This window comes from Hyla sarda, chromosome 7 (assembly GCF_029499605.1).
Source record: "Hyla sarda isolate aHylSar1 chromosome 7, aHylSar1.hap1, whole genome shotgun sequence".
In the NCBI taxonomy this organism is placed as follows: Eukaryota; Metazoa; Chordata; class Amphibia; order Anura; family Hylidae; genus Hyla; species Hyla sarda.
In genome coordinates, this window is record NC_079195.1 from 228,680,902 (window position 1) to 228,708,539 (window position 27,638).

Genomic DNA, 27,638 nt, shown 5'->3' on the forward strand with positions numbered 1-27,638 from the left:
ATAGATGCACTATAAACCGAAGGAATAGGCTCCACCTACACCATATATAATAAGGTTATCCAGTGTTTTTTTTTTTTTTATATGGTGCTGGAGTGGGAGAAAAATTGAAATCTATACTTACCTCTCCCCAGTCCCCTGCAGCTCCAGCTCGTCTCCATCTGGCCCCTGATCTTCTTTCTGCTTCCGAAATGAGCAATTGGAGCAGGACATGGCCGTTCAGCCAATCAATGGTGGATACGGGACACCACTGCGGCCATTGAGTCGGCAGGTCCGGTAACAAGAGCTTGTCTTGGGAGCAGTAAGTAGACAGACCGGTTGAACGGACTGAGACAAACAGGAGTTGGAGGGGGCCAGCGGGGAGACGGGAGGTATGTAAGTATGGCTTTTGGTTTCTAGTCCCCCGCCCTGCCCTAGCACCATATTATTTTTTAGAAAACCCTGGATGACCCCTTTAGGGCGTGTTCACACGGGCAGATTCCGGAGACAGATTGCAGTTAAGTCAATGTCATCTGCTGCTGATTTTCCGCCATGGCTAAAAAAACTTGCAGCGGGAAACTCCCTGTAAACTCCTCTAAACAAACCTAAAGTAGTTTTGCCGGGACCTATTCTATGTATGAGCTACTAATAACTATTACCTCAAAAACTGCCCTGACGTGTTTCCTCTGGCAGGTTGTTTCATCAGGGGATTTAAAGCAAGATTTTATACTGTAGACCAGTATTTCCAAAGCAGGCCGGCTGCCCCTATTGCAAAACTACAACTCCCAGCATGCCCGGACAGCCTAAGGCTGTCCGGGCATGCTGGGAGTTGTAGTTTTGCAACAGCTTGGGCATCCTTGTTGGGAAACACTGCCCTATACCTACACCCCTTCATACAGTAATTACCCATTGACAACTCATACCATTACACCAGGAATGGCTGCGTTCTTCCTTCCAGAAACAGCGCCCCACCTGTCCATGGGTCATGTCTAGTACTGCAGCTCCTTTTAAGTCAATGGGGCTGAGCTGCAATACTACAAGTGACCTCTGAACAGGAGGGGCGCTGTTCTTTTTTAGGGTGTCAGACATGTTCTTGTAACTCCCCAGTGGGCGGCGGGTAAGTGGTAGAATTTTGGGGCAGAATCTGCTCTTAAAAGGGTACTCTGCTGCACACATCTTATCCCCTATCCAAAGGATAGGGGATAAGATGTTAGATCACGGGGGTTCCGCAGCTGGGGACCCCCGCGATCTCCGGGCCGGCAGCTGCGGCGTCCAGAACACGGAAGCTTGTAGCTTCCACGTTCGTGATGTCACGCCACGCCCCCTCCATTCATGTCAATGGGAGGGGGCGTGACAGCTAGCACAGAGCCGTCACGCCTCCTCCCATAGACTTGAATGGAGGGGCCTGTGGCGGCCTGCATCACCAGTCATCGGGCACTGGACCCCCTCAATCTAACATCCTATCCCCTATCCTTTAGATAGGGGATAAAATGTGTGCAGTGGAGTACCCCTTTAAGATCTGTAATTAAGGGGTATTACAATGTATTGGAGAAGCAGGTGAATATTGCAGAATTCATCAGAATGTCTTGCTCTACAATGGGCGACATCCACCATTATTCTCACCTTCCATTCAAAATCCAGCTGCTTCATTGCCCGGTAGACCTCCGCCATGATATCGTGAGGTTTGCTTTGACTGCGGATCCCTAAGTGCCATTTGGCTTTCTTCACGGCTAGGGGCTTGGGTTTGGTGGTGTTCAGAGCATCCAATGGATTCCGGGCTTTAGGGCTATCGGCAATCAATGGTGGCATCCGCTCGGGGTGAGGCTTGACCCCCGGGTGCATGTGCATCTCATCCATGAATGATCCAGTGGGTGGACTGGAGGCGAGGTAGAATTCACTGGCCTGGTTCATGATCCTCCGGTTGTCTATGATCAGATGGTATGCCACCGACAGCTGGTCCTGAGGGTCCCCGCTGTACAGGCTGTTCATGAACTCCGACTCCGTGCACTCAAACTTCTCACAGACTTCCTTCACCGCCTCGTCATCGATCACATTGGCATCGTACGATGGGTCCTCTGGGAACAGGTAGCTAGGTAGTTCCTGCTTGAACCAGTCATGTTCTCTGGGGAATAAACGGTTAAATGGGCACTATCATTAAAACTAACTTTTGCTCTTGCACTCCTTATAGTAAATAAAAAGTATTTCTGATGTACTTTTTTTTTTTTTTTAAATGAAGTTTTCTATGTTTTATTTGCGTTTAAAAAAGCTACCACTAGGTGTCTCTCTACTTGTCCAGAGCACATTTCTGCCCCATCTCTTGCACAGACTTTGGACTCCTGCTGGCTTGGCAGAAGTCCAAAATCAGGAAATGCAGTCTGGAGTGCTGAGGGGTGTGTGCAGCCTTAGCCAATCATAGCTCATCTCACACTGAACTTCTCTGGGCTGTGTGTAGCAGAGAGAGGGAGGAAGTTCTCCCCTGTATGGCTTCAGATGATGTCACGCCTGCTGGGGAACGCCCCTTTCCATTCTGTGAATCTGACTGAGACTGAGCAGAAAATACAGAGCAATATCAAGGTAGAAAACTAACAAATAATAAAAATAAAGGCCGGGGGTGGTTTATCATGATGGGGGCAGTGACCTGGGAGGATTATAACATTTAACAAGATCATGAGAGGTACTCTTTAAAGGTCAACTATATGCAACATCAATCCAGAAGACCAAAGGGAGAATAATTAAATCTTAGTGACATCACAGTGTTTGTGCGATGACATGGGTGTGGGTCAGGGGCGGGGGCTGGGGGTAAGAGTTAGTGGGTTAGGATTAGGGGTTTGAAGGTTAGGGTTAATAGGGGTAATAGGGTTAGGGTAAGTTGTCAGTCCTATGTTAGGGTTAGAGTAAGTAGGATTAGTGGGTAAGGGTACAGGTTAGGGGGTTACGGTTAGTGGGTTAAGAAGTAGGGTTAGGGGTAAGAGGGTTAGGGTTAGTGGTCAGTCCCAGGTTAGGGTTAGAGTTAGGGTTATTGGGTTAGGGTGGAGGTAAGGGGGTTAGGATTAGGGGTTTGAGGGTTAGTGGGTTAAGGGTTAGTAAGGTTGGGGATAACAGGGTTAATAGGTTAGGGTTAGTTGTCAGTCCTATGTTAGGGTTAGAGTTAGTAGGGTTAGGGGGTTATGGTGCAGTTTAGGGCTTAGTGGGTTGAGTTAGAGTTAGTAGGGTTAGTGGGTTAGGGTTAAGGGTTTGGGTGGGGGTAAGGGTTAAGGGTCATCGGATGACATCATCACCTCTCCCACATCCCTTCCGGCTGCACCCATCCCATTGAGCGAGGTTTGACAGGTCAACCAGCGCGTTTCGAGGAAAACAACCCTAATTGAATTTGCTAAACTTCCTCCTGTAATCCGTCAAACAATCTCTCGCCCGTGTAAAAGAAAACAAACTCAGGGCGAGAGGACACGAGGGAGAAAGCCTAAAAAAGAAAAACAACCCGTCTACATAAAAACTGGTTCCTATAAGCTAAAAAAGCTCGAAATCCCTTCCTGGGGGGGCCACAACCGAAATGCGTGTAGCTGAATGGCAGCAGAGAAAGCCCCCAGACGCGTTTCTGGCATCCGATTCAGGATGTGGGAGATTACCCATAATCCTCTCTTTCACGCTATAATATGCTTTGCTATGGTTACAATGAACTTGTCATAACACAAGCGAGAATTAAGCTCCTTCACATCTATCTGTCGGCCGCTGTGCATTCAGGGTCGTGGACGGGTCACGCCGAATTGCGTTAACTATTTGCTTTGAAACATCACTCAGTTTCCTGAACGGCTTGATGTTTGTTTTGTTTTTGTTTTGTTTTTTTAAAGCTTAAGTGATAGTTAAAAACCTTAAAGGGGTACTCCGGTGGAAAACTTTATTATTATTATTTTTTTTTTAAATGAACTTGTACCAGAAAGCTAAACAGATTTGTAAATTACTTCTTTAAAAAAAATCTTAATCCTTCCAGTACTTATTAGCAGCTGTATGCTACAGAGGAAATTCTTTTCTTTTTGAATTTCTTTTTTATCTTGTCCACAGTGCTCTCTGCTGACACCTCTGTCCAGAGCAGCATAGGTTTGCAATGGGGATTTTCTCCTATTCTGGACAGTTCCTGATACAGCATCAGGTGTCAGCAGAGAGCACTGTGGACAAGACATAAAAGAAATTCAAAAAGAAAAGAATTTCCTCTGTAGCATTCAGCTGCTAATAAGTACTGGAAGGGTAAAGATTTTTTTTTTTAATAGAAGTAATTTACAAATCTGTTTAACTTTCTGGCACCAGTTGATTTAAAAAAAATAAATAAATAAAAAATGTTTTCCACCGGTATACCCCTTTAAGTGCTACACCTCCCTTTAGTGGAACTATAAATCCCAGCATGTCAAATTCCGTTCTAGGTCTAATTCAGATCTTGACAAATTTCTGTAAATTTGATAAATGTTGAAATTGCATAATTTGGATTATATGAGCGAACAGGACGAGGCGGTGTCGTTCCTTACTTCCGCCAGTTGGTGGCGACAGATCCCACAAAATTTACATGGGGTTTTCTCACTTTAACCCCTTCCCACCCTGTGCCATAAATGTAAGGGGTTTAAGGGCAAGGGCAAATTGTGGACCTTCAGCTGTTGCAAAACTACAACTCCCAGCATGCCCGGACAGCCAACGGCTGTCCGGGCATGCTGGGAGTTGTAGTTTTGCAACAACTGGAGGGTCCCAGATTGGAGAACATTGATTTACAGACAAGAGATGGCACAGCCATCTTTGTACTCTGTACTGCAACAGCCGGGATAAGAGATAACTCCAATCCCGACCATCTAACCCAATGTTCTCCAATCTGCGACTCTCCAGCTGTTGCAAAACTACAACTCCCATTATGCACTGACAAAACTTTTGCAAAACTACAATGTTTAAAAAAAAAAAAAAAATTTTACGATTTTTACTGTTGCAAAAATACAACTACAGCTATGCCCAAAAAGCTGATGGAATGATGGGGGTTGTAGTTTTGCAGCAGCTGGAGAGACACAGGTCAAAGATGCCATAGAGAATACTGACTGCAGCATCTAAGCAGCAAGAGAGTGAGTGGGCGACTTCATCGGTGGCCCTACAAGCCCTACAATGCCATCATGGGGGGCGTACTGGATCCTAATGAAAGCCCCCATTACTGCCATGTATGTACTCCTATTTAAACCTGCCAGAGGCATAATACACTGCAATACTGCGCAGTACGGTAAATCAGAGATATAGTCTAGGGTCATAGTTAAAAAAAAAAAAAAAAAAAATTATAATAAAAATAAAAATACATAAAAAAGTAACATTCTACAGAATATTAAAATAAATAAATACAAATATAGAAATAAATAAATATACAAATAAAATACAGTAGGACACTGCAGTACAGTGCAGTAGAATATATTAAAGATTGCATAGTAAATAGTAAAACAAAATATATGATAAAAATAACATTCAAAAAGTAACATGTAACGGAATATTAAAATAAATAAATAAATTTATATAGAAATAAATAAACAAACAAATAATATACAATAAGACACTGAAGTACTGTAGTATATTATATTAAAGATTGCATAGTAAACAGTAAAACAAAAAATATAATAAAAAATAACATTCAAAAAGTAACCATTTTACAGAATATTAAAATAAATACAAATAAATATAGAAATAGATACATTGATAAAAATAACTATAGAAATAAATAAAGTACTCATAATTGGTATCTGTGAGTATATATATATATATATATATATATATATATATATATATATATATACACATACACACACACAAAGATGTCTGAAAGTTGCAACCCCAGTATTAAAGGGGTTATCCAGGAAAAAACATATATATCAACTGGCTCCAGAATGTTAATTAAACAGATTTGTATGTTACGTCTATTAAAAAATATTAATCCTTTCAGTACTTATGAGCTGCTGAAGTTGAATTGTTCTTTTCTGTCTAAGTGCTCTCTGATGACACGTGTCTCGGGAACTGTCCAGAGTAGAAGCAAATCCCCATAGCAAACCTCTTCTACTCTGTGCAGTTCCCAGGACAAGCAGAGATGTCAGCAGAGAGCACTGTTACCAGACAGAAGAGAACAACTCAACTTTAGCAGCAGATAATTATTGGAAGGATTAAGATTTTTTAATAGAAGTAATTTACAAATCTGTTTAACTTTCTGGAGCCAGTTGATATATATATATAAAAAAAATTATTTTCCTGGCATACCCCTTTAAGTTATGTGGGGCCCCATTCTGCAAACTAAGATGGTCGCACATAGCGGAGAGGTCACATTGCATGAGCGCAGATCTCGCCCCTGAAGTCTTTGATAATTCTGAAAATAGGCAAGAAAATATATCCGCACACATCTAAAGTGCACCCCCCCCCCCAACTCCTTAAAGTGGTTCTCTGCTTAGGACAGCCCCAGTGATCAGCTGTGAAATCAGTGGGAAACCTGATAGAAAGTGATCAGTTTCTATACAGCGCCACCTCAGGAGAAATGGAGTATTACACAGTGCTCTTTGTAAAAGCTGTCTGCTCTGGGGAAGAGATGGGGACTGAACAGAGGACCCCCTCCCTATTAGAGAGGTCCTCCATTACTCTGACAGCCGAGACCCCCCACTCCTGTATCTCCGACACTCCCATAGACACTGCAGGGATCATATAAAGGGACAGACGGCTCTCCATTTTGGAGATAGCTGGGGGTCTCAATGGTCGGACCCCCAGAGATCAGACACTTGATTTTTCTAGATCTTAAATATTATATTTAACCAAAAATTAATTATTGTATAAGAAAAAGTTCTAAAACTTTCTAATAATGCTTTTTCTTTCGACTCATCTCTGTTTGCTGTCAGTGAATGGAGATCTAAAAACCAATCCTATCCTGATCCAGCACAGGCGTCTGGCTCGTTACAGTGTATCAGGAGCGACCTTTACCTGATGTCTTTGATTGTGGCACGTTTGAGGGGGTCGACCTGCAGCATGTGCATTAACAATGTGGCCACCGAGCGGTTCAGGTACTCGGGGATGTAGAAAACTCCTCCGCGGATCTTCTTGAAGAGGGTCGGGACGTGTTCGTCATCGAAGGGCAGCGTCCCACACAGAAGGGCGTACAGGATCACCCCGCAGCTCCATATGTCCACTTCAGGTCCGGCGTACAGTCTATAGGATGAGATCAGGAGGTTATTAGTATGGGGAGGGGGGGGATAGGCGGCTCGGAGATCAGCGTCCTGACTCTTACCTTCCTGATATGACTTCAGGGGCGGCGTAGTTCGGGGAGCCGCAACTCGTACGTAGGAACTCGCCGTCAGACATCATGTTAGACAGACCTGTATGGAATAAGATGTAGCAGAGCTGAGTGTGTCACAGTGTGGCCCTTATGGACTGCTCAATAATCCAGCACAGCACGGGGGCAGAGGTAATGCCACAGGGTAGTGTTTCCCAACCAGGATGCCTCCAGCTGTTGCAAATTTACAATTCCCAGGATGGGATACAAAACCCAAGTCAAGAACTGTGAATCTGAAAGCTATTCCTGTTGCCTTAAAAACTGTCCCGGCACGTTTCCTCTCATATGATGGCGGGGTTCATCAGGGGACTAAAAGCTGGATTATATACTGTAGGTCAGTGTTACCCAACCAGGGGGCCTCCAGCTGTTGCAAAACTCCAACTCCCAGCATGCCCGGACAGCCAAAGGCCAATATTTCCCGGCCAGAGTGCCTCCAGCTGTTGCAAAACTACAACTCCCAGCATGCCCTGCTAGCCAAAGGCCAATATTTCCCGGCCAGAGTGCCTCCAGCTGTTGCAAAACTACAATTCCCAGCATGCCCGGACAGCCAAAGGCCAATATTTCTCGGCAAGAGTGCCCGGCAAGCCAACGGCTGTCTGGGCATGCTGGGAGTTGTAGTTTTGCGACAGCTGGAGGCACCCTAGTTGGGAAACACTGCCATAGGGGGTACAGATCTTGCACTGACACCTGGGCTCCTGTGTGTATGGGGCCCACACTGCTCTGGACATTAACAAGAATGATCCCATTCACTGACAGAAAGCAGAGATCTAGAAAATGGTGCAAAACTGAAGCACAAAGTATATTAGAAATGTGCAGAACTTTTCACTCTACAGTGTTGGGTCTCTGGAGCCCAGGCCTCGGAGTGGCACTTTATACTGACAACCTTCAGCTAGTGACCTGCTCGCTGGCTGCATTCCTGGAGCGCTTGCGGAGTCACATACCAAAGTCAGCAATCTTGGCATTCATGTGAGCGTCCAGTAACACGTTCTCTGGTTTCAGATCCCGGTGAACAACCATATGTCTGTGACAATAATCTACAGCCGACAGGATCTGCTGGAACAGGCGCCGCGCCTCCGGCTCCTCTACCTGAAAGAAGGTGGGAAAATGGATTTCAGCTGTGAAGGGGTTAATGCATCAATGAGAACAAAACAGGCAGAACTGATCAACTGGTGCCAGAAAGTTAAACAGATTTGTAAATTACTTCTATTTAAAAATCCTAATCCTTCCAGTACTTATCAACTGCTGTATGCTCCACAGGAAGTTATGTAGTTCTTTCCATTCTGACCACCGTGCTCTCTGCTGACACCTCTGTCAGTGTCAGGAACTGTCCAGAGCAGGAGAGGTTTGCTATGGGGAATTGCTCCTATTCTGGACAGTTCCTGACACGGACAGAGGTGTCAGCAGTGAGCACTGTGCTCAGACTGAAAAGAACTACACAACTTCCTGTGGAGCATACAGCAGCTGATAAGTACTGGAAGGATTAAGATTTTTTTTATAGAAGTAATTTACAAATCTTTGTTTAACTTTCTGGCACCAATTGATTTAGAAAAAAATGTTTTCCAGTAATTTACATATCTAAATAATACAATGAAGAAAGTGTGTATGCACTCACCACTCAACGGAGACAGGTCGGCAAAACGGTCCGGCAGACGGGTGGCTGGATCACAGCATCAGCGCAGGGTAATGGCGCTCAGAGGTTACGCCAGCAGTTTCACACGTGAATGCGTGCTTCTTCCGGAGGCCGGAAGAAGCACGCATTCACGTGTGAAACTGCCGGCGTAGCCTCTGAGCGCCATCATACCTGCGCTGATGCTGTGATCCAGACACCCGTCTACCGGACCGTTTTACCGTCTGCCCCCGTTTTTTTTATCCCCCTTTCGGTTCCGTTCTTGCAGGCTGTAAACGGATTAAAGACGGTTTAAAAAAAAAATCCCATTCATGTCAATGGGATTTTTTTTTACACACCGTTTACATCCGTTTGTACCCGTCTGCGCTCATAAGTATTTTTTCTTCCGTAAAAAAAAAACGGAAGATAAAACGGATACAGTAAATTTAAATGGGTACTCTCATTAAACTTAATTTTTTTATTTAAAAATATTATGCCAAAATAAATATCTCTCTAATATATGTTAATTAAAAAAAAAAAAAAACGGTTTCAAAACTGGCCACTAGGTGTCACCCTATATGGCTCAGGAATCCTTTCCCCCCCCCCCCTCACGTTGAGCACGTTCGGACCACTGCTGGCCGAGCAGTGTGGTCCGGCGTGGTCTGAAATGCTCGTCCTCAGCTCGCTCTCTGCCTGTCTATGAAACAGGCAGAGAGCGAGCACAGTGCTCGTGCGCGCAGCGCGCGTAATTTAAATATCCCCGCCCCCTGCATCTCCCTCTTCTCTTCTGCACACGCGGTGCCTGTAATTAAAATTTCCCCGCCCCCTGCATCTCCCTCTTCTCAGTGCCGGCCGGCCACGCCCAATTCCTGCTCTCCGCAGAGAGCTAAACACGGAGCTACCAAAGAGGCTACATAAAAGGTATTTTAATGGGGTTTTAGATAAAAATCAATACAGGGATAGAGGTAGTTAGTGTCAGGGACAGATGGGGAGGGGGATTAGGGAAAGTTTAGTTAAAGGGGTACTCCGGTGCTTAGACATCTTATCCCCTATCCAAAGGATAGGGGATAAGATGCCTGATCGCGGGAGTCCCGCCGCTGGGGACCCCCGTGATCTTGCACGCGGCACCCCGTTTGTAATCAGTCCCCGTAATCAGTGTGACGTCACGCCTCCGCCCCCGTGTGACGTCACGCTCCGCCCCTCAATGCAAGCCTACAGGAGGGGGCGTGATAGCTGTCACACCCCCTCCCATAGACTTGCATTGAGGGGCGGAGCGTGAGGTCACACGGGGGCGGAGGCATGACGTCACACGCCGCCTGCCCCGTGATCGACAGTAATCAGACCCACAGCGAACACACTCCGGGGACTGATTACAAACGGGGTGCCGCGTGCAAGATTCCGGGGGTTCCCAGCGGCGGCACTCCCGCGATCAGGCATCTTATCCCCTATCCTTTGGATAGGGGATAAGATGTGATGTCTAAGCACCGGAGAACCCCTTTAATGATAGCTACTCTTTAAACCATTGAAGTCTATGGAAAACGGATGAGCCTTTAATGTCATCTGTTTGCATCGGGTTTTTTTTCAATTCGTTTTTTGATCTGTTTTTTCTTCTGAGCATGCTCAGAACAAAAAAGAAATTGGGGGGGGGGGGGGGTTATATTAACTGAACAATAATGATAATATCCATTTACATCTGTTATTGTCCGTTTTTTTTTTTGTTTGTTTTTTTTTTATTTTTTTTTATAATTTATTTTATTTTTCAGTTTTTATTTTTGATGGGAGAAGAACGGGACGGCTCTAGACGGCCATGTGAAAGCAGCCAAACTCCACTTGTGACCTTGTGAGACGATCTGTATTATATCTATATTGCAGGAATGTTCCCATCCTCCGTCTGGACACTTTACACTTGTTACATTGTATCTATGATGCAGACAGATTGTGGCTGTTACATTAGTATAATCTGATTATTACTGCGGTGGGAGATGGAGATGGAGACGGCACGGAGCGGGTGCTGCCTGACTGCTTATGCCTGGCAAAGGGACAAAACCAACCGGTAGGGGGGCGGAGACTTGGGACAGTCTGGTTGCCATGGACATTTCTACCTAACAACAGCAGCTGTGACTTCTCCAGTGACCGGTCTCTTGGATCATTAGGTCTGATACTGGACGGAGAGTATAAAAGTGACATAAACCCCCCTCATATCCTAATAGACTCACCCGCCCGTGTTTGCATATATAGTCGAATAATTCTCCGCCAGGTACGTATTCCATCACCATGAAGAAGTCTGTGGGCGTGCTGATCACCTGGTACCTAGAAGACCATGGAACGACAGGTCACCAACCAGAAGACAAAGTGTGCGGTGCGAGTATGACCACTAGGACCGGAGGGTAGAGATGAGCAAAGGTCGCCAAAAAGTTTGTACCAAACTTGAAACTAGAGATGAGCGAACTTACAGTAAATTCGATTCGTCACGAACTTCTCGGCTCGGCAGTTGATGACTTATCCTGCATAAATTAGTTCAGCCTTCAGGTGCTCCGGTGGGCTGGAAAAGGTGGATACATTTCTAGGAAAGAGTCTCCTAGGACTGTATCCACCTTTTCCAGCCCACCGGAGCACCTGAAAGCTGAACTAATTTACACAGGAAAAGTTATCAACTGCCGAGCCGAGAAGTTCGTGACGAATCAAATTTACTGTAAATTCGCTCATCTCTACTTGAAACCAAACTTTATCAAGTGCCCTAAAATGTGTGTATAAAACTAAGAACCTTAAGGACCCCGTATAACACTGTCTAAGAGCCACAGGAGCCTCGATTAACACTATTAGGTCACCGAGAATCTATCTATGAATGTCTGAGATGTTTTTAATGGGTAAAAATGTTTTCAAATCAACCGGTGCCAGAAAGTTATACTGATTTGTATATGACTTCTATTTAAAAATCTTAATCCTTCCAGTACTTATCAGTTGCTGTATGCTCCACAGGAAGTTGTGTATTTCTTTCCAGTCTGACCACAGTGCTCTCTGCTGACACCTCTGTCCGCGTCAGGAACTGTCCAGAGCAGGAGAGGTTTGCTATGGGGATTTGCTCCTACTCTGGACAGTTCTTGACATGGACAGAGGCGGCAGCAGAGAGCACTGTGGTCAGACTGGAAAGAACTACATAACTTCCTGTGGAGCATAAAAATAAGTACTGTAAGGATTAAGATTTTTAAATAGAACTAATTTACAAATCTGTATAACTTTCTGGCACCAGTTGGCAAAGCTAATGTCAAAGTTACGGAAACAAATATACCTATTGGTAAATGGTTGTTACCCGGTGATAACTAACTGATCGTGGCAGATGCCTGTCGGAGTTCATAGGCACACAGAGGTAAGGATTTTTTACAAACCATCAAAAAGAATCCTGTTTTGGGGAATGGCTACAAAATTGGCATACTAGAAAGTGAGCAAAAGTGACTATTAAACAAACCGGATGGAAAAATGACACAAAACCCTCTATGCGCGGCTTTTTCACAACAATAAGTGCGCCACAAAAAAATCAGGCAGACTTGAATTTATTATTATTGACACAAAATCCTCTATGCACGGCTTTTTTGCAACAATTACTGTACCACAACAACAAAAAGCTGCCATACTTTTCTATTATAGGAGAAGTCTTGTGGTAAAAAAAACGTATATCCAAATCCAAGTGTGCCAGTTTTTTGTTGTTGTGGTACACGGATTGTGAAAAAGCCGTGTGCATATAGGGTTTTTGTGCACAGTCTGGTTAATAGCAAGTGTGCCAGTTTTTTATTTTTTATTTTTTTAGGTACTCTATTGTTGTAAAAAAGCATTGAATCTAGAGTTTTGTGTAATTTTTTGCGCAGAGTTTTTAAAGAAGAAGCATCTGCAGGATATGGGATAAGTTTCAGATTGCTGGGGCTCCGACCGCTGGAGCCCTGTATGGAGCCCCGACTCTTCCCCAGAGCGGCATGTCCCGACCCCAGCCCGAAGTGGGGGCCATGATGTCCCCCCCCATATAGCACTATGGGAGAGCCTAACGACAGCCAAACTGCTCTCTCATAGAGATATATGGAGGGGGCGTTGCCTCCGCTCTGGGGTTCCATATAAGAGATTGTGGGGGGCCCCAGAGATCGTACCCCTCCCACCCCACCCCCACGATCAAAAACTTATCCTCTATCCTGCAGATATTTCTCCTTTAAAGGGGTACTCCAGTGAAAACCTTTTTTCTTTTAAATCAACTGGTGGCAGTAAGTTAAACATATTTGTAAATTACTTCTATGAAAAAATCTTAATCCTTCCTGTACTTATTAGCTGCTGAGGAAATTATTTTCTTTTTGGAATGCTCTCTAATGACATCACGAACCCAGTTCTCTCTGCTGACATTATTATAATAATAATAACGCTTTATTTATTGTTGTCCTTAGTGGGATTTGAACCCAAGTCTCCAGCACTGCAAGGCAGCAGTGCTAACCACTGAGCCACCATGCTGCCCTTAGCGTACACCTGCTATGCAAGGTTGCTAAAATGGACAGAGATGCCAGCAGAGAGCACTGTGCTCGTGATGTCATCAGTGTTCCAAAAAGAAAGGAATTTCCTCTGTAGCATTCAGCAGCTAATAAGTACTGGAAGGATTAAGATTTTTTAATAGAAGTAATTTACAAATATGTTTAACTTTCTGGCACCAGTTGATTTAAAAGAAAAAAGGTTTTCACCGGAGTACCCCTTTAACAAGAAATGACACAAAACTCTCTATTCAATGCTTTTTCATAACAATAGTGTACCATAAAAAAAAAAAAAAAAAATATATATATATATATATATATATATATATATATATATATATATATATATATATAAATAAACTGGCACGCTTGCTATTAACCAGACTGTGAGCAAAAATGGCACAAAACCCTATAGGGACAGATTTTTCACAACAATTAGTGTACCACAAAAAAAAAACTAAAAAAAACTGGCACACTTGCATTTGCTATTAAACTCTGTGCAAAAATGCCACAATACTTTCTATTCACTGCTCTTTCACAACAATTAGTGTACCACAACAACAAGAAAACTGGCACACTTGCGTTTGTCTATGTACAGCAAAAATATTTGCAGGTGACATTCAGTCCCAGGTTTTTTTTGTTTGTTTTTGTGTTTTTTTTTTTAGTAGCGAGCGCTTGGATTTCTAAAAGCTTCATTCAGTCACGAAACAGTCTCAACAAATCCGCAGCGTGTGAATTCACCCTAATAAAAAGAGCAGATGAGTCTGAGCGCAGAATAGGATATCCCGATATGAAGCCTGCTTCCTTCCTTGCATAATACGAGGAAATACTTCAGGCTCCGATTATTTTTAGATATTTCGTACACTGAGATGACGTGGACGCGGCGCGAAGTTCCCGGCCGTCTCAACGGGGGAACATATTTGTGTATAACACAGCGCGGAGATAGCGACGCATGAAGGTCACATTAAGGCGGCTGGTGTTTATAGTGAGCGATTTAAGAGCGCGGGAAGATAACGGGTTTATTATTATTATTGGTACACGCAGCTTTGGATGTGACTGGAGTATAAGACATAATAAACCTTATAGGGAAGTGTTTCCCAACCAGTGTGCCTCCAGCTGTTGCAAAACTACAACACCCAGCATGCCCGGACAGCCGAAGGCTGTCCGGGTATGCTGGGTGTTGTAGTTTTGCAACAGCTGGAGGCATACTGGTTGAGAAGCACTGTTGCAGAGGATGCATACAATGCTGGAATATAATACCGCCACATACTTACAGTTTAATAATATGCGGATGACGAAAAAGCTTCAGATTCTGAATTTCCCTCTTTATTTTGCCGACTACGTCCAGACTCCGAATCTTTTGGCGGTTTAAGATCTTCACCGCGACTTTGTGTCCCGTCAGCTGGTGCTCCCCCACTGAAACGATACAAGAGGCCTAGGTTAGCATCGTCTGCGCTGTATACTGTAGATGCATTATTCAAAGTCACTTTAGTAACAAATTGGCGCTAAAGCTCCACCCCCCCCCTTACGCCCATGTTATCATTACTATTGTGGTTTCACTATAGGGTGCTATTATATAGGCGCTATATGGTAGTACTCTATAAACACTCTATAATGCTGTTATTTTGGGCAGTGTGTATATATATATATATATATATATATATATATATATATATATATATAGTGGTATTATGCATGCACTATTTGGTAGTGCTATATGGAAATTCTATAGTGCAGTACTTTGGCACAGCATAGTGCTTATATGGATGCACTATATGGCAGCATTATATAAGCACTGTATAAGGATGTGATTTGGCACAGTATGGTGGTATTATATGTGAACTGTATCGGCACTGCATAGTGCTGTAACTTGGCACAGTATGCTGGCGTTATATATGCAGTATAGGGCAGTATTATATTGTCAGTGTAGTGCAGTTATGTGGCACAGTAGAGAGGTATTATATGTGCACTCTATAACAGTATTATATGGGCATTGCATAGCTCTGTTTTTCGGCTATGGTTCTACTATACATGCACTGTGTGGCGGTACTATAGGGCCATTGTGTAGTGCTGTTATTTGGCACTGGATGGTGGTATTATATACACACTATATTGGCAATGTAGAGTGCTGTAATTTGGCAAAGTATGGTGGTGCTAAAGATGCAGCATATGGCAGTACTATATGAGCATTGTGTAGTGCTATTATTGGACAGAGTATGGTAGCATCATATATGCATTGTATTATGGCATTTTATAGGCACTATATAGCAGAACTTATGGACACTGTATAGTGCTGGTATTTGGCACAGTATGGTGGCATAATATTTGCACTATATGGCAGAATTATATAGGCATTGCATAGTGCTGTTATTTGGCACACTACTGCGGAATTACAAATGCACTATATGGCAGTACTATTGTATTGTGCTGTTATTAAGCACAGTATGATGCCACTATATATGCACCATATAGCAGTACTATATAGACACTGTATAGCTCTGGTATTTGGCACAGCATTTGGGTATTATATTTGCACTATATGGCAGTATTATATAGGCATTGTATTGTGCTGTTATTTGGCTCAGTATGGTGCTATAATATATACACTAAATAGAAATACTAGTGTATTGTGCTGTGATTTGAGGAATACTAGATCACAGAGAGAAGAGGCAGGGAGGCTTGGTGAGCTGGCTCCGCCTCCATTGCGCAAAAACGACATATTTCCATACTAGCAACGGAGCCTGGAACCCAGAAACGGTGGGACGGATTATTGTGAGTAATACATCATTTACCCGTGTTCACCCGCTCTATAACCCTGTGCATTGGGTTCAGTGAACCGTCAGGTCCCCTTTAAATGACATAACCAGGCAGGAGGTGCCCGCCGCCGCTGCCAAGTCCTCCGCCCTGGTAAACCTCATTAGTGAAGCCGTGAGGAAGGATTATAATTGAGGTGGCTGTAAAATGCAGGTGGATGGCGGTAAATGTCAGTAATGGTGGAAAATGGTGATTGTATAAAAGAAGGCGCAAAACTAAAAGTAAAGGACCAAAAAGAGGTTCCTGGAAAGAAAAAAAAAGCCCAAAGGCAACAGAGGTCGTGGAGCAGCGTCAGTCACCAACAGAGGTCGTGGAGCAGCGTCAGTCACCAACATAGGTCGTGGAGCAGCGTCAGTCACCAACAGAGGTCGTGGAGCAGCGTCAGTCACCAACAGAGGTCGTGGAGCAGCATCAGTCACCAACAGAGGTCGTGGAGCAGCGTCAGTCACCAACAGAGGTCGTGGAGTAGCGTCAGTCACCAACAGAGGTCGTGGAGCAGCGTCAGTCACCAACATAGGTCGTGGAGCAGCGTCAGTCACCAACATAGGTCGTGGAGCAGCGTCAGTCACCAACAGAGGTCGTGGAGTAGCGTCAGTCACCAACAGAGGTCGTGGAGCAGCGTCAGTCACCAACAGAGGTCGTTGAGCAGCGTCAGTCACCAACATAGGTCGTGAAGCAGCATCAGTCACCAACATAGGTCGTGGAGCAGCGTCAGTCACCAACAGAGGTCGTGGAGCAGCGTCAGTCACCAACAGAGGTCGTGGAGCAGCGTCAGTCACCAACATAGGTCGTGGAGCAGCATCAGTCACCAACAGAGGTCGTGGAGCAGCGTCCGTCACCAACAGAGGTCGTGGAGCAGCGTCAGTCACCAACATAGGTCGTGGAGCAGCGTCAGTCACCAACAGAGGTCGTGGAGTAGCGTCAGTCACCAACAGAGGTCGTGGAGCAGCGTCAGTCACCAACAGAGGTCGTTGAGCAGCGTCAGTCACCAACATAGGTCGTGAAGCAGCATCAGTCACCAACAGAGGTCGAGGAGCAGCGTCAGTCACCAACAGAGGTCGTGGAGCAGCGTCAGTCACCAACATAGGTCGTGGAGCAGCGTCAGTCACCAACAGAGGTCGTGGAGCAGCGTCAGTCACCAACAGAGGTCGTGGAGCAGCATCAGTCACCAACAGAGGTCGTGGAGCAGCGTCAGTCACCAACAGAGGTCGTGGAGTAGCGTCAGTCACCAACAGAGGTCGTGGAGCAGCGTCAGTCACCAACATAGGTCGTGGAGCAGCGTCAGTCACCAACATAGGTCGTGGAGCAGCGTCAGTCACCAACAGAGGTCGTGGAGTAGCGTCAGTCACCAACAGAGGTCGTGGAGCAGCGTCAGTCACCAACAGAGGTCGTTGAGCAGCGTCAGTCACCAACATAGGTCGTGAAGCAGCATCAGTCACCAACATAGGTCGTGGAGCAGCGTCAGTCACCAACAGAGGTCGTGGAGCAGCGTCAGTCACCAACATAGGTCGTGGAGCAGCGTCATTCACCAACATAGGTCGTGGAGCAGCATCAGTCACCAACAGAGGTCGTGGAGCAGCGTCCGTCACCAACAGAGGTCGTGGAGCAGCGTCAGTCACCAACATAGGTCGTGGAGCAGCGTCAGTCACCAACAGAGGTCGTGGAGTAGCGTCAGTCACCAACAGAGGTCGTGGAGCAGCGTCAGTCACCAACAGAGGTCGTTGAGCAGCGTCAGTCACCAACATAGGTCGTGAAGCAGCATCAGTCACCAACAGAGGTCGTGGAGCAGCGTCAGTCACCAACAGAGGTCGTGGAGCAGCGTCAGTCACCAACAGAGGTCGTTGAGCAGCGTCAGTCACCAACATAGGTCATGAAGCAGCATCAGTCACCAACAGAGGTCGTGGAGCAGCGTCAGTCACCAACAGAGGTCGTGGAGCAGCGTCAGTCACCAACAGAGGTTGTGGAGCAGCGTCAGTCACCTGCCAGAAAATGCGAGCAGCTGGCAGCGCCGTATATCTGATAGTGACCGATGCCAGAGGGCAACACAAGAGCAAAGACGGGGGATGTACCATATACTGCCCCCATACCTGCTGACCCGTCTGCTATGGGAAACCTGGGCTCAGCCTATATAGGAGCTATAGTGCCCCCATACTGAGTGTCACCTGACCTATAGAGCCCCCGTAGAGTGTCACCCGACCAATAGAGCCCCCATAGAGTGTCACCCGACCAATAGAGTCCCCATACTGAGTGTCACCTGACCTATAGAGCCTTCATAGAGTGTCACCCGACCAATAGAGCCCCCATAGAGTGTCACCCGACCAATAGAGTCCCCATACTGAGTGTCACCTGACCTATAGAGCCTTCATAGAGTGTCACCTGACCAATAATGCCCCCATACTGACTGTCACCCGACCAGATATAACTCAGGATCAGTACAGGATAAGTAATGTAATGTATGTACACAGTGACCTCACCAGCAGAATAGTGAGTACAGCTCTGGGGTATAATACAGGATATAACTCAGGATCAGTACAGGATAAGTAATGTAATGTATGTACACAGTGATCTCATTAGCAGAATAGTGAGTACAGCTCTGGAGTATAATACAGGATATAAGTCAGGATCAGTACAGGATAAGTAATGTATTATATGTACACAGTGACCTCACCAGCAGAATAGTGAGTACAGCTCTGGGGTATAATACAGGATATAACTCAGGATCAGTACAGTATAAGTAATGTAATGTATGTGCACAGTGACCTCACCAGCAGAATAGTGAGTACAACTCTGGAGTATAATACAGGATATAACTCAGGATCAGTACAGTATAAGTAATGTAATGTATATACACAGTGACCTCACCAGCAGAATAGTGAGTACAGCTCTGGAGTATAATACAGGATATAACTTAGGATCAGTACAGGATAAGTAATGTAATGTATGTACACAGTGATCTCACCAGCAGAATAGTGAGTACAGTTCTGGAGTATAATACAGGATATAACTCAGGATCAGTACAAGATAAGTAATGTATGTACACAGTGACCTCACCAGCAGAATAGTGAGTACAGTTCTGGAGTATAATACAGGATATAACTCAGGATCAGTACAGGATAAGTAATGTAATGTATACAGTGACCTCACCAGCAGAATAGTGAGTACAGCTCTGGAGTATAATACAGGATATAACTCAGGATCAGTACAGGATAAGTAATGTAATGTATGTACACAGTGACCTCACCAGCAGAATAGTGAGTACAGCTCTGGAGTATAATACAGGATATAACTCAGGATCAGTACAGGATAAGTAATGTAATGTATGTACACAGTGACCTCACCAGCAGAATAGTGAGTACAGCTCTGGGGTATAATACAGGATATAACTCAGGATCAGTACAGGATAAGTAATGTAATGTATGTACACAGTGACCTCACCAGCAGAATAGTGAGTACAGCTCTGGAGTATAATACAGGATATAAGTCAGGATCAGTACAGGATAAGTAATGTATTATATGTACACAGTGACCTCACCAGCAGAATAGTGAGTACAGCTCTGGAGTATAATCAGGATCAGTACAGGATAAGTAATGTAATGTATGTACACAGTGATCTCACCAGCAGAATAGTGAGTACAGCTCTGGAGTATAATCAGGATCAGTACAGGATAAGTAATGTAATGTATGTACACAGTGATCTCACCAGCAGAATAGTGAGTACAGCTCTGGAGTATAATCAGGATCAGTACAGGATAAGTAATGTAATGTATGTACACAGTGATCTCACCAGCAGAATAGTGAGTACAGCTCTGGAGTATAATCAGGATCAGTACAGGATAAGTAATGTAATGTATGTACACAGTGACCTCACCAGCAGAATAGTGAGTACAGCACTGGATGTATGTTTATTTTTATTTTTTTCTGGTCCTCATAGGTTTCTCTATAAGTCTTGGAAAATCTCAATGAACAACACAAGTAGATAATAAGAGGCTTCAGTCCTGGATATTTCTATGACCCCCGAGAAGATTCTCTGTGGTGTACTGGAGCAGAACCCCCCCCCCCCCCTCCCCCACGGGTCACAGCACAGATGGGGGTCTACTGTCAGTCATCAGTTCCTAAAGGAAGAGCCTCTGGGTATTTATGTAACCAAGTGTGCCAGACCCCTGTATACAGATTCCCCCCTTCCCGTATACAGACCCCCGCCCCTGTATAGAGACCCCCACCACTGTATATAGACCCCCGCCCCTGTATACAGACCCACTCCCCTGTATACAGCCCCCCGCCGCTGTGTACAGACCCCTGTTGCTGTGCACAGGCCCCAGCCCCTGTATACAGACCCCGAGCCCCTGTATACAGACCTCGAGCCCCTGTAAACAGATCCCCGCCCCTGTATACAGTACCCCACCCCTGTATACAGACCCCCACCCCTGTATACAGCCCCCAGCCCCTGTATACAGTTCCCAACCCATGTATGCAGACCCCAGCCCCTGTTTACAGACCCCAACCCATGTATGCAGACCCCAGCCCCTGTATACAGACCCCCACCACTGTATATAGACCCCAGCCCTTGTATACAGACCCCCACCACTGTATATAGACCCCAGCCCTTGTATACAGACCCCCGCATACAGGCCCCAGCCCATTTATACAGACCCCCACCCCTGTATACAGATCCCCGCCCCTGTATATAGACCCCCGCCCCTGTATACAAACCTACACCACTGTATATAGACCCAGCCCTTGTATACAGATCCCCGCCCCTGTATATAGACCCCCCGCCCTTGTATACAAACCCGCACCACTGTATATAGACCCAGCCCTTGTATACACACACCCCTGTATACAGAACCCAGCCCCTGTATACAGTCCCCAACCCCTGTATACAGACCCTAGCCCCTGTATACAGTCCTCAACCCCTGTATACAGTCCCCAACCCCTGTATACAGACCCCCACCCCTGTATACAAACCCTCACCATTGTATATAGACCCAACCCTTGTATACAGAACCCCGCCCCTGTATACAGACCCCAGCCCCTGTATACAGTCCCCAACCCCTGTATGCAGACCCCAGCCCCAGTATACAGACCCCAGCCCTTGTATACAGACCCCAGCCCTTGTATACAGACCCCAGCCCCAGTATACAGACCCCAGCCCTTGTATATAGACCCCAGCCCCTGTATACAGACCCCCGCCCCAGTATACAGACCCCAGCCCTTGTATACAGACCGCAGCCCTTGTATACAGACCCCAGCCCCAGTATACAGACCCCGCCCCTGTATACAGACCCCCACCCCTGTATACAGACCCCCACCCCCGCACACTTTGCTTGCTAAGACCCATTAAGTTCTAATTAACCCCATAAAAAACTGTCTACTCCTTATTAAAGTAAGAGTCTATGGAAACAGATGGTTATGACCTAAGGTGGGCGCAGGGACCGCTGGCAGTCGGGGGGTGCAGAATGTCCACACTCTCCCATCTACAGGACAGCACCAGGTGGTTACGTATTAAAATCTGGAGCAAATTTGTCTTCACAGATGACGTGACAGAAAAATGTCTCAGAAGTAAATTCATTATATATAAAATCTTACAGTGATCCTCCATATGGAGCTCTGCAGCTGGTGCAAACTACAATTCCCAGCATGTCCTGGCAGCCTGAAACAATCTGTGGTTTACCAATGGTTGCCCAGCTACAGCTCCCATCATTCCCTTGCAGCTTCCGGTAACCTGTGTCTCTCTAGCTCTTTAAAACTAACACTCCCAGCATGCCCCAGTGTTTCACAACCAGTGTGCCTCCAGCTGTTGCAAAACTACAACTCCCAGCATGCCCAGATATCGAAAGGACAGTGTTTTCCAAACCAGTGTGCCTCCAGCTGTTGCAAAATACAACTCCCAGCATGCCTGGACAGCCAAAGTACAGTGTTTCCCAAACAGTGTGTCTTCAGCTGTTGCAAAACTATAACTCCCAGCATGCCCAGACATCGAAATGACATTGTTTCCCAACCTTTGTGCCTACAGCTGTTGCAAAACTACAACTCCCAGCATGCCTGGACAGTCAAAGGACAGTGTTTTCCCAACCAGTGTGCATGCAGCTGTTACAAAACTACAACTCCCAGCATGCCCAGACATCGAAATGACAGTGTTTCCCAACCTGTGTGCCTGCCGCTGTTGCAAAACTACAACACCCAGCATGCCTGGACAGTCAAAGGACAGTGTTTTTCCAACCAGTGTGCCTCTAGCTGTTGCAAAACTACAACTCCCAGCATGCCTGGACAGTCAAAGGACAGTGTTTTCCCAACCAGTGTACCTCCAGCTGTTGCAAAACTACAACTCCCAGCATGCCTGGACAGTCAAAGGACAGTGTTTTCCCAACCAGTGTGCATGCAGCTGTTACAAAACTACAACTCCCAGCATGCCCAGACATCGAAATGACATTGTTTCCCAACCAGTGTGCCTGCAGCTGTTGCAAAACTACAATTCCCAGCATGCCTTGACAGCCAAAGTACAGTGTTTCCCAAACAGTGTGTTTGCAGCTGTTGCAAAACTACAACTCCCAGCATGCCCAGACATCGAAATGACAGTGTTTCCCAACCTGTGTGCCTGCCGCTGTTGCAAAACTACAACTCCCAGCATGCCCAGACATCGAAATGACAGTGTTTCCCAACCTGTGTGCCTGCCGCTGTTGCAAAACTACAACTCCCAGCATGCCCAGACATCAAAATGACAGTGTTTCCCAACCAGTGTGCCTGCCGCTGTTGCAAAACTACAACTCCCAGCATGCCTGGACAGTCAAAGGACAGTGTTTTCCCAACCAGTGTGCCTCCAGCTGTTGCAAAACTACAACTCCCAGCATGCCTGGACAGTCAAAGGACAGTGTTTTCCCAACCAGTGTGCCTGCATCTGTTGCAAAACTACAACTCCCAGCATGCCTGGGCAGCCAAAGTACAGTGTTTCCCTACCAGTGTGCCTGCAGCTGTTGCAAAACTACAACTCCCAGCATGCCCAGACATCGAAATGACAGTGTTTCCCAACCTGTGTGCCTGCCGCTGTTGCAAAACTACAACTCCCAGCATGCCCAGACATCAAAATGACAGTGTTTCCCAACCAGTGTGCCTGCCGCTGTTGCAAAACTACAACTCCCAGCATGCCTGGACAGTCAAAGGACAGTGTTTTCCCAACCAGTGTGCCTCCAACTGTTGCAAAACTACAACTCCCAGCATGCCTGGACAGTCAAAGGACAGTGTTTTCCCAACCAGTGTGGCTCCAGCTGTTGCAAAACTACAACTCCCAGCATGCCTGGACAGTCAAAGGACAGTGTTTTCCCAACCAGTGTGGCTCCAGCTGTTGCAAAACTACAACTCCCAGCATGCCTGGACAGTCAAAGGACAGTGTTTTCCCAACCAGTGTGCTGTCCGGGCATGCTGGGAGTTGTAGTTTTGCAACAGCTGGAGGCACCCTGGTTGAGAATCACTGGCATAAGCCTTTGCATAGGAAATAAGAAGAGCGCAGCGTCTGCTACAATGTATCCAGCGCTATTCACATAGCTCCCTACGCCGGTCTCAGCTGACGCCGCCCTTATAAGGACCGGACCCAGCGTTACGCAATCAGCGCATCTCCCCCCAGCTCTCCGCCCGCGCTGCCCGCAGCTTCACCCAACAACCGCGACCACCAGAGACGAAAGAAAAGAAGGAAAATCACTCAGCTCTTCACTTTGCCGAAGGTGCCGACCCCCAGGGTGTCCCCCAGGATGTAGTGTCCTATCTTAACCCGGCCATCGTGCTTCTGCTTCTCAGCCATCTTTGCATCTCTGCTTGTACCCACAATGCAGCTGGGAGAGGGAATGCCCGGCTGGCTCTGCCTGACAGCTCCCGACTGGCATTAGTCAGGGGTCAGGCCTGACAGGAGGAACAGCTGATGGAAGAGGGGGGCGGCAGCGCAGGAGTTAAAGGGGCAGTGGTGGGGTTTACTGATACTAAACAAGAACCCTGGGTTCCTGGCAGCGCCCTCTGTATTGGAGCCAGGGGGAGGGTGCCTGGCATCATGTGTCCTGCCCTCCTGTGAACTACGTTTTTTAATACGTTTTTTGGGTGCACACTGTCTCCGTTACAGTCCGTTTAATCTTGTTGAGTGCAAAAATATCTTTCCCACTACAGGTATCAATCATCCTGCATTTTTACTGCCGTTATTTTACAATAAGGTTAGGTTCACACTACGGAATCTCCGGGCGGAAAATTTCCGCCTGGAGATTCCGAGTGCGGCCAGCGCCGACTGAATCAGGACCGCGCGGACACTGCAGTCTCCAATAGACTGCAATGTGTTCCGCGAGTATTTCCACCTTTAGACGCCATTCTTTAGACGGAAATTTCCAAGCGGATTTTCCGTTCACAAATTCCGCTTCACAAATTCCGCAGTGAGAATTTGTGAACGGAAACCCATTCGCTACACTATACATTTTTAGCAAGCGAAATTTCCGCCTGCAATTACAAAGCGGAATTGCAGGCGTAAAATTCCGTAGTCTGAACCTAGCCTTAGGGTATGTTCAAACGACGTAATTCCCCCGGAATTCCGTGAGCGGAATGCCGCGAACGGAATTACGTGTTTTAACATAAACATCAGTGTGAATGGGTTTCCGCAAGACGCGTTCACGCTGCAGAATTTCAGCGGCGGACCATGAAAGGCTAGGTTCAGACTACGGAATCTCCGAGCAGAAAATTTCCGCCCGGAGATTCCGAGTGCGGCCAGCGCTGACTGAATCAGTCGGCGCTAGGACCGCGCGGACACTGCAGTCTCCAATAGACTGCAATGTGTTCCGCGCGGATTTCCGCCTGAAGAAAAAGCAACGCCTTTCTTCAGGTGGAAATTTCCAAGCGGATTTTCCGTTCACAAATTCCGAAGTGTGAATTTGTGAACGGAAAACCATTCACTACACTGTACATTTTAGCAAGCGGAATTTCCGCTTGCAATTTCAAAGCGAAATTGCAGGCGGAAATTCCGTAGTCTGAACCTAGCCAAATTGTTCCGCGCAAAGAAAGAACATGTTCATTCTTTGCGTGGAAGTCCACAATGGTGACAGCGCAGTGCCGCGCTGTCCTACCGACGAAGTATTGCGGAGGTGGCCACCAGAATGGAATCTCCGCTCGCGGAATTCTTCAAGCGGACATTCCGTTCATTATCCGTAGTGTGAGGCTGGGTTCTCATCACGTTTTGGCCATACTGTTTTCTAAAAAAAAAAACGTATGGCAAAAAAAAACGGATGGAACCATATGGGAAAAAGTAAACCATATACTGTTTTGAAAAGTGCATATGGTTCCATCCATTTTTATAAAAGAAAAAAAAAAAAACATAAGTTTTTGAAAATGTTGTCCTTTTTTAATGGGAGGGGTGTTGGGTGGGGACTTAAGGATGCAAATGCGCATGTGCAAAGTAAAAACCGTATACGGTTTCCCGTATGGAACCGAATACATTTGTGTTTCCAATTGACGTCCATGTTAAAAAAAAAATAAATGTATGCGGTTGCAGTACTGTTTTTAAACCGGAGACAAAACCGCGGTCAACCATGGTTTTGACTCCAGTTTAAAAACTGTACTGCAGCTGCATATGTTTTTTTTTTTTTTTTAACATGGATGTCAATGGGAACCGCACATGTATACGGTTTTTACTTTGCACATGCGCATTTGTATCCTGGACAGTGTTTTTTTTTTTTTTTTTTTTTTTGCCGTATGGTTTTCTTTGGAAAAACAGGTTGAAAACAGTATGGTAAAAACGTGGTGTGAACCCAGCCTTACGGGTGAAAATAACAAAACGGATGCAATAACTGGTAATAACGGATGATAACTGATGACCATCATTCGTTATTTTTAATGGGTTTTTTCTTAAATGTTGTTCATCCGTTATCATCGGTTATTACCAGTTACATCCTGTTTATTTTAATCAGGTTTTTAACCCTTTTTTGTAAAGCTGTAATTCTATAAAAAAAAAAATCTTAATCCTTCCAGTACTTATCAGCTGCTGTATGATCCACAGGAAGTTCTTTTCTTTTTGAATTTCCTTTCTGTCTGACCACAGTGCTCTCTGCTGACACCTCTGTCCATTTTCTATGAGGATTAGCTCCTACTCTGGACAGTTCTTAAAATGGACAGAGGTGTCAGCAGAGAGCACTGTGGTCAGACAGAAAGGAAATTCAAAAAGAAAAGAACTTCCTGTGGATCATACAGCAGCTGATAAGTACTGGAAGGATTAAGATTTTCTTTTAATAGAAGTCATTTACAAATCTGTTTAACTTCCTGGCAATAGTTAATTAAAAAAAAAAATTTCCCAGTGGAGTACCCCTTTATTACTCCGTTTACGGCCATAAGTGATTCCTGCTCCATAGTTGTCCTCCCCATCCCAGTAATTTCTATATTATTTATCTATGACTTTATTTTATAAGCAATTTCCCAAAGTAAAATATTTTAATATTCCTCAAAAGACACAAATAAAAAAGTTCGGGTGGAAAGATCCTGTCCTTCTGGTTACAAACGATAGATATTTCCACATTCTTTCGCCATTTTACAATCCTTCTGACACGTTTCGGAGATTAATCTTCTTACACGTAGAAAAACACAGAAGTTCAAATAAATTCCAGGGGGGAAAACGCACTTTCGCCTCTTCTATTCACCAAACTCAATATTTTTATGGATTTGGGCCCCGAGAGTCATGAATGAGAGCTTTCACGTGTCGCGCTTGTTTAAATCCGAGGTGAAAATGAAAATAAAACCGCTCGACATCATGTCATAAATATTTCCTTCACTTTGAATGTGTCTTTTTAAGAGAATTACTTTAATGGGACTCTATGTGGAAAGGCGAAAATGAAATTGCAGCCTGGAAAAGCCGACATGGAGCGTTTGCGAATATAAGACGTGCGCTGCCAGGACTCTGATTTACTGGCGGGTTTAGGGGCTTTGCTTCATAGAGAGCGGGGGATTTCATCAGGTGACAGTGAAAGTGTATAATACATCTGCCATATTATGTATCAATAGTTATATACTGTGCTAAAAGTAATATCTCTGCATTACAGAAGAAGAAGGCAGCCGGAACGGAACTACTATAATGCTGTCATCTATAAACCAGAATATAACTACTATAATGCTGCTCCTATATACAAGAATATAACTACTATAATACTGCCCCTATATACAAGAATATAAATACTATAATACTGCTCCTATATACAAGAATATAACTACTATAATACTGCTCCTATATACAAGAATATAACTACTATAATACAGCTCCTATATACAAGAATATAACTACTATAATACTGCTCCTATATACAAGAATATAACTACTATAATACTGCCCCTATATACAAGAATATAACTACTATAATACTGCTCCTATATACAAGAATATAACTACTATAATACTGCTCCTATATACAAGAAT

At 45.2% G+C, this 27,638-nt stretch overlaps 1 protein-coding gene across 4 annotated transcripts in view; it reads right to left on the minus strand.

Moving 5' to 3' along the window:
• Positions 1–24,209, minus strand: part of PRKAA2 (protein kinase AMP-activated catalytic subunit alpha 2) — a 46,274-nt gene extending 22,065 nt beyond the window's left edge. For 2 of the 4 annotated variants that reach the window (XM_056532972.1, XM_056532974.1), the window contains exons 1-7: positions 23,915–24,209; positions 14,677–14,818; positions 11,117–11,210; positions 8,236–8,380; positions 7,250–7,337; positions 6,946–7,170; positions 1,600–2,098 (exon numbers count right to left, since the gene is read on the minus strand). In XM_056532972.1, coding sequence (XP_056388947.1) covers positions 1,600–2,098; positions 6,946–7,170; positions 7,250–7,337; positions 8,236–8,380; positions 11,117–11,210; positions 14,677–14,818; positions 23,915–24,008 — 1,287 coding nt within the window. In that variant the 5' untranslated portion in view covers positions 24,009–24,209. The remainder of the gene's footprint in view (positions 1–1,599; positions 2,099–6,945; positions 7,171–7,249; positions 7,338–8,235; positions 8,381–11,116; positions 11,211–14,676; positions 14,819–23,914) is intronic. The other 2 variants (XM_056532975.1, XM_056532973.1) reach the window with 1 other exon arrangement.
• Positions 24,210–27,638: the final 3,429 nt, after the last annotated feature.